This window comes from Delphinapterus leucas, chromosome 11, assembly GCF_059928025.1.
Source record: "Delphinapterus leucas isolate spDelLeu-1000000601 "Yukka" chromosome 11, BTC_Dleu_Yukka2, whole genome shotgun sequence".
Taxonomy (NCBI): domain Eukaryota; kingdom Metazoa; phylum Chordata; class Mammalia; order Artiodactyla; family Monodontidae; genus Delphinapterus; species Delphinapterus leucas.
The window spans coordinates 98,247,560-98,257,748 of NC_143139.1; the positions used below are offsets into that span (position 1 = coordinate 98,247,560).

At 55.5% G+C, this 10,189-nt stretch overlaps 1 protein-coding gene across 2 annotated transcripts; it reads left to right on the forward strand.

Annotated features, from left to right (window-relative positions):
• The first annotated feature begins 1,809 nt into the window (after positions 1-1,809).
• On the forward strand, positions 1,810-9,819 carry UPK3A (uroplakin 3A). Of its 2 annotated transcripts, XM_022596995.3 has the most exons (6): positions 1,810-2,081; positions 3,032-3,187; positions 4,063-4,342; positions 5,873-5,955; positions 7,851-7,983; positions 9,660-9,819. In XM_022596995.3, the coding sequence occupies exons 1-6, from the start codon at positions 1,826-1,828 to the stop codon at positions 9,817-9,819; spliced, it is 1,068 nt and encodes a 355-aa protein (XP_022452703.2). In that variant the 5' UTR covers positions 1,810-1,825. The 2 variants fall into 2 exon arrangements, with proteins under 2 accessions (XP_022452703.2, XP_022452704.2); XM_022596996.2 differs by lacking the exons at positions 4,063-4,342; positions 5,873-5,955.
• Positions 9,820-10,189: the final 370 nt, after the last annotated feature.

The window sequence follows — 10,189 nt, forward strand, 5'->3', positions numbered from 1 at the left end:
GTTATTACCAGGCTGGTTGTAAAATAGTGATTTTTGGTTTTGTCATTCTCTCTACATTTATTCGTTGGTGTTCTTCTTTAAAGAAGAATTTTCCCTTCTCGTATGAAATGTTTTTAAAAATATCAGTATTGGGACTTCCCTGGGGGTCCAGTGGCTAAGATGCTGTGCTTTCCATGCTGGGGGTCTGGGTTCGACCCTTGGTCAGGGAACTAGATCCCACATGCATGCCGCAACTAAGAGCCCACATGCCACAACGAAGATCGAAGACCCCACGTGTTGCAACTAAGACCTGGCTCAGCCAAATAAATAAATATTTTTTCAAAGTATCAGTATTGACTCATGGATTTGAATTTTATCCAATGGGCTAAATATGTTACTTTGGTTATTTATTTTGTGCTCAAATTTTCCCCAATCTGACCATTGGGAGCCCTTTCAAGCCCCTTCTGTGCCATCGTTATTCAAGAGCTTCTTTACTTTCTAAGCTCCTCTGGACTTTCCCTGCCCCAGCCCTGAAGTCGCCATCTCTCCAGGGGCCCTGGTGCGGTTTGCTGGCGGATGAGGTTTCGGGTCCAAGAGTGCTAAGTGAGCTCCTTGCAATAGGCTGTCATCCCCTCTATATCCTCTCAATAGACAGAGCTTGGGAGTCATTTTGTTACTTTTTCATAATAATATTGCTGATTGAAAATACTCCCCCTTCCCCCACTCCAAATCCCCTTCATCCTATGGCGGGAAGCTGGGTCCTGACAGCACCAGTCCTAAGGTGCTCCAAAGTTGCTTCCCAGCTGCTCTGTCTCCCACCGTCACCACTGCCTCACCAGTGAGGACAAGGGTCTCTTTGTCCTTAGAAGATTCTCCACCAAGGGAGCACAGGCAGGCAAGCCTGTTCCAGAGTCCCTCAGGCACAGTCCTTATCTTCAAGTGATTATACCAGCAATGTCATACACAGATTCACTAGTTACTGTTGGGCTCCAGTTTAAAATTTTCCCATCCTTTTACTTTTTTTTTTTTGTTTTTTGGGGTTTTTTTTGTTTTGTTTTGTTTTGTTTGTGGTATGCGGGCCTCTCACCGTTGTGGCCCCTCCCGCTGGGGAGCACAGGCTCCAGACGCGCAGGCTCAGCGGCCATGGCCCACGGGCCCAGCCGCTCTGCGGCATGCGGGATCCTCCCGGACCGGGGCACGAACCCGCGTCCCCTACATCGGCAGGCGGACTCTCAACCACTGCGCCACCAGGGAAGCCCCTCCCATCCTTTTACTTTTATTTTTAAAATGTAAAATCTAAGGTGTACTGGGAGATGTGCACGCTTCCTGATGCTGGAGGGAACCATCTGGTCCAGGTGAAGACCCCAACACTATTCTCAAAAGCTCCCCCAGGAAGCACGCCTTGAAAAGCTGATCCACCCCTTTTGAAACAGCCTTGGGCTGGGGGCAGCACTCCAGCGCTCCACCAGCCCCGGAGCCCACCTGCAGCCTTGGCGAGTCCCTGGCCTCCCGGGGCCTTGGCCTTGCGCCTGTGAACTGAAGGGCCACACCAGAGGTCTTCAGACAGCTCACAGACCCAGGACTTCCAGGTTTTCCATGACACCACTTTCACCCGTTAACCCGTTTCATCTTCACAAGAGCCCAGTGAGTGGCACGTAGTAGGGTTTCCATAAATAGAATTCCATAAAGGAATCAGCGTCCTCACTTTACAGTGTGGAAACTAAGGCTCAAAGAGGGCGTGGTTTGCCCCCAAGGTCTCATTAGGCGAGAGACACCCTGAAAGCGTCGCTCCAGCCTCGGCACACAGTAGGAGCTTCGGTCAGGCGACGGGGAAGGTCCGGCGGGGATGGATTTGTGCCCTGAGCACCTCGCGGTCCGGGGGAGCCCGGGGCGGGGTTTATGCAAATATCCCGCGAGGAGGCGGAAGATTGGCTGGCTGCGGCGGGGGCGGGGCGTGCCGGGGGCCCAGGGCGGACAGGTGCGCGGCGGGAGAGGCGCGGTGCACGCTCGCCCCCTGGACCTCCCGCCCTGTCGCAGCTTCTCTCAGGCTATGCCTCCGCTCTGGGTCCTGCTGGCCCTCGGCTGCCTGCGACTTGGCTCAGGTAAACAGCGGATGAGAGGAGGGGGCTGTGCCCGGGGAGGGCGGGCAGCTGTGTCCCGGCGCGTGTCCTGCACCCTGATCCTCCTGAAGGGTCCCCAGAGGAGCCTGGATGGAAAGTGGCATTAGGAATGGGAACTTATTCCCTCCAGGAATGGGCACAGATGCCTGCCCTGTGCAGGCTCTGGGGACCCAGATATTAATAATAATAGCCAATGTTGATTAATAAGCTTCTTCTGATGGGGATTCGAGGGCTCTGTGTTGGGTGATGCAAGAGAAACACAGGGGACTGTGGGAGAGCAGAGAAGGGACTGGACTAGACTCATGGTGATGCTTGGACTCGGGACACGGAGGGATATTTCATGTGAAGGGGCAGCATGGGCAAGTTCAGGGAGGAGAGGGGTGGCATTGTCTATCCTGGGAACCTCCCACCCATTGTCCATCGGTATGACCGGAGCATGAGGTAAGGGGGTGTGCATGGAGGGGAGGCTGGAGACCTACGGGGCAAGGCCCAGAGCTTCAGGACCTCACTGCCCCTCCAGAGAGGCTGGACCGTGTTGGAGGGCAGTGGGGAACCAGGAAGGGGCCCAGCAGGAGAGGGATGCAGTCAGATTTGCACGATAGAGCGCAGAGGATCGGGGAGGGCTGTTTCCTAGGGTCCAGGTGAAGAGGGTGGACTCAGACCGGGATGACGGGGTGGAGAGATGCATAGGAGGAGCAATGGGGTTCTTGGTGACTGAATGTCTGTTGGGGGGAGCGAGAGAGAAGTAGTTCAGCTGGATTTCCTGGTTCTAGTCAGGATGGCTGGGTGGGGACGGGGATGCTGCCCGTGTCTGCAGGTGTGTGTGTGTGTGTGTGTGTGTGTGTGTGTGTGCGCGCGCGCGCGCGCAGAGCATGCCCATGGGTGTGGACAGTTCTGCTGGGGGTCAGCTCCTGGCCTCATTGCTCCTCCAGGTGTGAACCTCCAGCCCCAGCTGGCTAGTGTGACCTTCGCCACCAGCAACCCCACACTCACCACCGTGGCCTTGGAAAAGCCTCTCTGCATGTTTGACAGCCCGGTGGCCCTCCATGGCACCTACGAGGTGTACCTCTATGTCCTGGTCGACTCGGGTAAGGGTCCTGCTTCCTCTGGGCTGCTCTGAAAGGGGCTTTGAGCTGTCTGCAGGCAGGAGGGAAGGAGACAGGTAGAGGGGTGCTCCAGCCCTGCAGTTAAACCACCCATGCACCTCACTGACATGCACTGGTACCCGCTGTGTGCCAGCCCTGGGCTGGGTGATTGCGGTCCCAGGCGTACATCTGCCCTGGAGGGACACCCAGCCTAGCGGGGGGAATGATAACAGCGTCCAGCGCTGAGGACTTACGTTGTGCTTCCTGCTTCGCACACCTTAGAGCTGATAGTTGCAACCTGCCTGCAAGGTTAACTGTTAGGATGCTCACCACAGGGGCAAATAACCGGGGCTCAGAGAGGCTGAGCAACTCATGGGAGCTCCCGGAGCTGGAGAGCAAATCAGATTCTCTGGTCCTCAAGCTCAAGTCCTGCCCAAGGCTTCCTGCGGTAGTTCAAGATCGGTGTTTGGGACGGAAGCCACGCATTCGGGCTTGCTGGCTCTGGGCCAGCCCCGACCTGTCCACTGGCAGCAACCCTGGGATCTGAGAGTGGGGACCCGACGACGACCTCTTACGTTTCTAGCCAGCAGCCATTTACAGCAGCTCCTGTGGGGTCATCATTTTATTCTTTTAGCAAAAGACTGCCTACCTGCGCCCAATCCCAATGAGCAGGCACTGCGAGGTATTTTCCTCTCATCTCACAGAGGGTCCAGAGAGGTAAAGTGAGGGGTCCAAGATCACCCAGCAAGTAAGGAAGAGACCCCAGGGCCCAGTGCAGCACTGGCGCAGAGAGGATGCTTAGGGATGTTTGTTGAATGACTGAGTGAGTGACTAAGCTGGGGTGGCCAGGAACCTCACTCCCGGCACTGCCTCTACAGCCAGCTTCAGGAACGCCTCTGTGCAGGACAGCACCAAGGCCCCGCTCAGCTCGACGTTCCAGCAAACAGAGGGAGGGAGGACAGGCCCCTACAAGGTGGCGGCCTTTGACCTGACCCCCTGCAGTGACCTGCCCAGCTTGGATGCTGTCAGGGATGTGTCCCGGGCCTCGGAGATCCTGAACGCATACCTGGTCAGGGTGGGCACCAATGGGACCTGCCTGTCTGACCCCAACTTCTGGGGCCTCTGCAACCCACCCCTGTCAGCAGCCACGGAATACAGGTGGGTGTGAACGGCTGCGGGAGAGGGGCAGGTGTGCCCCAGCCCCGAGGTGGGGCGACCTAGAACCGGTGAAGTGTGAGAAGCCACATTTCTCCTGGCCTACCACATGCCAGGACCGTCCCGGGTGCCATAAAGGATTCCTGGCTTCCTGGGCTCGTGACCGTGCACAGGGTCCTGCACTCAGAAGGACCCCCTCTTGGCTTAATGCTCTGCCACTGCCATCTTGAAATTCTTAACTTTTAAACTAGGGGCCGCATTTTCCTTAAACACTGGGCCCTACAAGTTATGCACCTGGTCCTGGCCCATCACCCGTGTGGCAGTTCGTTTGACAGGGAAGGAACTGTGGTCCAGAGAGGGAAGGGGGTCACCTCGAGAAAGGCTGGGGCTCAGCGCAAAGACTTCTCCCGCCTCCCTGCAGCGCGCCCTTTCGTGGCCCACCCATGAAAGGGTGCGCTTGCAGGGAGCGCACAGCGGCTCATTTTCACACGTATTTCCTGAGCATCTTCTCTGTGCCGAGCTGGGGGCTCAGCCCTGACCCAGGGCCAGGCGTCTTACCCAGTGCCAAGCCTTGATTACACTCACCCCTGTTACCATGGAGATGCCTAGGTTGGGGTCTCTGTACCCTCTAGGCCACATCTGGGGCCCAGGCCATCCCTTACCTCCATCCTCTCACAGGGCTCAGCCCTCCTCTGGCCTCGGCCACGGGGCAGGACCTGAGTCCTGGCTGTCCTCTCCCCCACCCTCAACCCTTACTTCTGACCTTGGTCTTAATGTGGGAAAACTTCTCCTTCCTACTTGAGCCCACCCTACCTAGGGGACACAGGGCACACATCCCAGCCTCTGGAATTCTCATCTTCAAACCTAGAGAAGCAGGGATTAAGCAAAACGCTGGATGCTACAAAGATTTTAAGGGTCTTCATTTTTTTTTAAGTGTCAGACTAGAGGCTGTTGATTTCTTTGATCTCAGAACATCCATCATTTTTAACTAAGGGTGAAGAAGACCTAAAGTAGGCCATGGGTATTCTGTACTGTGTCACCTGATCTTCCTTTATGTTTTGTAACACTTGATTGGGATTTTCTGCTTATAAAGTTAGCCTTTATCACAGGGCATGGGGGTTGCACATGAATATTATTCCTTTTTTTTTTTTTTTTAAGTCACTTTTGTGAGACCAAGGACCAGGCTGGGAATAGAGGAAGGCAAAAATGCAAGAAGGACAGATGGGTCAATACTCAGCAAATCTGCTATGTGCACAATATACACGGCAGAGAAACAGAGGGGCTCCCGGAGAGAGAGCCTAGGCTCCAACGGCTTCGTGGATGAGGTGGCATCTGAGCTGTGGAAACACGTGGGCAAAGGTGCTGCCAATGCAAAGTCCAGCAGCATCCTGTTGCCAGAGCCCCCCACCGCCTCACTGGGGCCACCTAGATCTCCATCTCCTACGAGTCCCAGCTCTGCCCCGGTCCCTCCCCCTCCCTGTGGCAGAGGCTCACAGGATGGAGAGAAGTCATCCCTGCTCCATTTCCTTCCAGGTTCAAGTACGTCCTGGTCAATATGTCCACAGGCTTGGTACAGGACCAGACCCTGTGGTCGGACCCCATCCGCACCAACCGACGTAAGTGGTGGAAGTGAGCTGGGAGTGGTCCTCAAGGGAACCCAGGAAAGCACACTCATGCGGTCACTTGAAAAAGTCTCCCCAGATACAGGCAGGTTATTGCGTTATGAGGAAAATGCATCTTAAAATAGTTTAACCCAAGACTGCATCCTCCCTCCCTCCCTCCCTCCCTCCCTCCCTCAAGGACCAGGTGCCATGACAGAGGAAGGTTGAGGATTTGCAGGTGTTTGGGCTGGCCGGCTGGATGGGTGTAACTGAAGACAGAGTCAGCCGGCATTTCCAGCCCTGATGGTGCATTTGCCTCCAAAGGGCTCAGCGTTTATCCTGCATTTAGACCCTAACGAGCCCCCTTGTTGAGCCCTCACAAGGACAGCATCATTATTCTGTAAGGTGGTTCCAGAGGCATCTTAGCCACAGGGGCATGAGCCCTGGAGGCAGCAGGAGTGCCGTTCTCCTATGGTTTTTCTGAAATGGGGGGTCTTGCAGGCCCAGGCATCTGCCGTTGGTCCTGCCCTGTTCCCCTTCAAGCCTCCATCTGAGTTCTCAACACAGATCCCAGGCTTATACACACCTAATCATGTCTGCTGAACCTTAGGGGCGGCAGAAGAGATTTCCTACGGTAATTTTGACGACCTGTGACCCTAACTTTAGAACTCCCTGGGAATTCCCTGGCAGTCCAGACTCTGCACTTTCACTTCAGCTGTCCTGGGTTCGATCCCTGGTCGGGGGGCTAAGATCCCACAAGCTGCGGGGCACAGCCAAAAAAAAACAATTCCCCTGCCACCCATGGTAATCTTATGGGACAGTTAGGGCTCTGTGAGGTTGCCTGAGGTCACACGGCTAGTGAAGGTGTAGCTGGGCAGGCATGCATGTGGCTGGAGGCTCCTTCCTACCCTCTGCTCACCCCTCCAATGGCACGCCCATGCTTTGTGGTCCCACTGAAACAGCACTGCCCTAGGACTGAGAGTCCCAAGTTCAAGCCCAGCGTCTGAGCCTCACTGCTGGGTGGGACCTCAGTTTTCCCATCTGAAAGGTGGGAAGAAGAATCCTTGCTCTGCTTCTTCAGCAGGGTTCCTTTGGGTAATCCAGATAAAAACGCCAGGCCCAGCTCTCTTGGGGCAGGGAGACAGACCTACAGGCTTGAGGCTGGAGTCTGAGTGCCCTTGAACAGGAACTCAATCTCCCTGAGCTGCAGGGAGCAATCTGCAGAACGGGGGTCTCACGGGATTTACAGGAGACACTGGATGAAAAGTGGCCACAGCTCACAGTGGGACCTATAAATGGTTTGTCCACTTAGTTCCAAAAGGGTGACACTGGCCAGAGCAGAGGGAGGGCACAGTCCTCCTGACTCCGTTAGACTGGGGACCTTTGCTCCGCCTTTATTTTGTTTATAATCTGTATCCCATCCGTCTCGGAAGACTTGAGTCAGTTCACAATTTAAAATTATGCAAAAAGACAGTTAAAAGAGGGTGAGAGGGCTTTCCTGGTGGCGCAGTGGCTGAGAGTCCGCCTGCCGGTGCAGGGGGCACGGGTTCGTGCCCCGGTCCGGGAAGATCCCACATGCCGCGGAGCAGCTGGGCCAGTGAGCCATGGGCGCTGAGCCTGCGCGTCCAGAGCCTGTGCTCCGCGACGGGAGAGGCCACAACAGTGAGAGTCCCGCGTACCGCAAAAAAAAAAAAAGAAAGAGGGTGACAGCAGACATGCAAGAGAAAGTTGGGGAATGGGATGTGGTAGCAAGTCAGATAATTTCACCTGAAACCCAGGGAGAGGCACTGACCTGGGTCCTCGCTTCATCCCTGAGATTTTAGGCTTCCAGGGCAGGGGGCCCCCTGTGCGTCCCTGGGAGGAGGCTGGGGGGTGCAGCGTCTGGAGAGTAACCAGCCTGCATCCCACAGTCGCTCCGTACTCGGCGATCGACACGTGGCCGGGCCGGCGGAGCGGGGGCATGATTGTCATCGCGTCCATCCTGGGCTCCCTGCCCTTCTTCTTGCTTATTGGCTTTGCTGGCGCCATTGTCCTCAGCCTCGTGTGAGTACCCGCCAGTTGTGGGGAGGCGCGGACAGGGCTTGGGGACACACTCCACCAGGAGGGTCTTCTGAGGTGGGGAGAGCCCGGGAGCAAGAGAGCTGCCTTCCACCCTGGGTGGGGTGGGGTCTAGTGAGAGGGGAGCAGGGTCCTGAGGTGTCCAAGGTCAAGTCTTCAGCTGGGTAGGGGGTTGCTGAGCACTGGGGCTTTGTGGGCAGATCCTAACTCTTACACAGCTGTGCGTCTTGGGCAAGTATCTTATCCTTCTATGCCTCAGTTTCCTCTTCTGGAAAGTGGAGATTCTAATCAATATTATCTGTCTCATGGAGTTTCGAGGGTTAAGTAAAATATTCCCTATAGAGTCCTCAGGGCAGTACCCAGGTACTAAATGGGTATTAGCTTCTGTTGTCATTATAATTCACTCACTTGCAGTACAGATGGGGAAACTGAGGCCTGAGGGGGGAAGGGTGGCCCAGGGTCACACCCCCAGGTAAAACAGAGCTGGACCAGAGCTCCTGAGTCTCCTGACGCCACTACCAACTCTGATGTGCATCTATTTAGATCAGGACTGGAGGTGTCCCATGGGGTGTCTGGAGCAGCTAATGGGGCTGCCTGGTGGGAAGACAGGAATCCACTAATCCTGGGAGGATGGAGCAGGGGGTGAATCAAGGCAGCCGCAGGTGCAGCTGCCATGAGAATCCAGAAGAGGGCAGGGCAGATCCTACCTGGAGCATCAGGGTGGGCTTCCTGGAGGAAGGAACAGCAGGAACAAATTTTTATCAGGACTGGGATGAATTGAAAACTCACATGCAGTGTGCATCTCAGCAAGAGAGGCAGGAGACCCAGGCGGCTTTAAAGATGGGGGGCGGGAGGGGGGGTTGCCTGTCCCAGCGCGGGTGGAGAGAGTGGATGGAAAAGCTCCTTGGAGTAGGTGAAATTACGTGGAAAGGTAGAGATTAGTCAGGCAGGAAAAGACGTGGGGTGGGTGAAGGATGGAGTAGGGAGCGGGCAGTGAACTTGGAAATCAAACTGCCCTCTGACATTTAAGTTAAAAACACAGATAATAGATGAGATTAGCCACCAAGAGACTGGTCTGTCTGGCCAGACCTGGGAGCAGTCGGGATGTGGTGATGTCCTTCCCTCCCTTTGGGCAGCACCCTGATCTGGCACCAAGGTCCTGTTATCTGACTTTAGCCTGGCTCTTCCATTCGTCCCTCCTACCATCCCCACCCCAGCTCCAGCTGCACACAACTTCCCACTCTTTCCCCGCTCCCTAGTCCTTCCTATCAAATGCCTGGAATACCTTTCTGTGCCTCCACTCTCCTCCTTTAAGGCCAGATTAACTGCCCCCTCCTCCAGGAAGCCCTCCAGTGGACTCGTCCACTCTGTCTGGTCATTGTGTGCTGTGGTCTGTCTCCCCATACAAACTTAGCTCTTTGGGGACATTTGTCCAGCTCACGGTAAGACCTGTAAATTGTTCACACAATTCCAAAAGAGTGACACTTTTCTTATCCCAGGGCCTGGCACACAGTAAGTGCTCTGGAAAGATTGGTCTATTGAATGAAGGCCTAAGGTGACCTCTGTGAAAGCAATGTCTAAGTAGAAAGGTCCCTGACCAGCTGAGGGGTTGGGGTTTGCTCTGCGCCCCTAACCCCGGCACTGTTCATCTCCTCCTTCAGGGACGTGGGCAGTGCTGACGGGGAAACAGCCCACGACTCCCAGATCACGCAGGAGGCCATCCCGAAGTCCCTGGGGACCTCGGAGCCCTCGTACACGTCTGTGAACCGGGGGCCGCCCCTGGACAGGGCCGAGGTGTATGCCAGCAAGCTCCAGGACTGAGCCCGGATGCCGCTTCTGGGCAGCCACAGTCTCCCCGAGGGGCTTGCTCAGGGGTCTGCAGGGGGCCGTGTTCACACCCTGACCCCAACCAAGGCGAACACAGGGCCTGTTGGTCCAACTGCAGGAAAGCACTTAATAAAATCTTCCCAAGATTTTGAGTTCAATAAAGACTTACAGAATGAATGAGTGAGATGCTGAATGAATGAATGAGTCGTCATTTTGAGGGTTTGCATTGTTTCTCTGGAGGGTGGGGGCAGGGGGCTAATTTTCAGTCAAAGCGAAGGTGGAGAGGGTAAGGAAATCAGGGCTGTTAGGGCACCGGGGTTGTCTGAGTCTCAGGCTCCTCCGGAAGATGGGAAATCAGCACCTC

Coding starts and splice junctions, on each gene's coding strand:
- UPK3A (XM_022596995.3), top strand. CDS start 1,826: ATGGATTTGTGCCCTGAGCACCTCGCGGTCCGGGGGAGCCCGGGGCGG. Junction 3,188..4,062: donor CTATGTCCTGGTCGACTCGG/GTAAGGGTCCTG, acceptor CTGCCTCTACAG/CCAGCTTCAGGAACGCCTCT. Junction 5,956..7,850: donor CCCCATCCGCACCAACCGAC/GTAAGTGGTGGA, acceptor TGCATCCCACAG/TCGCTCCGTACTCGGCGATC.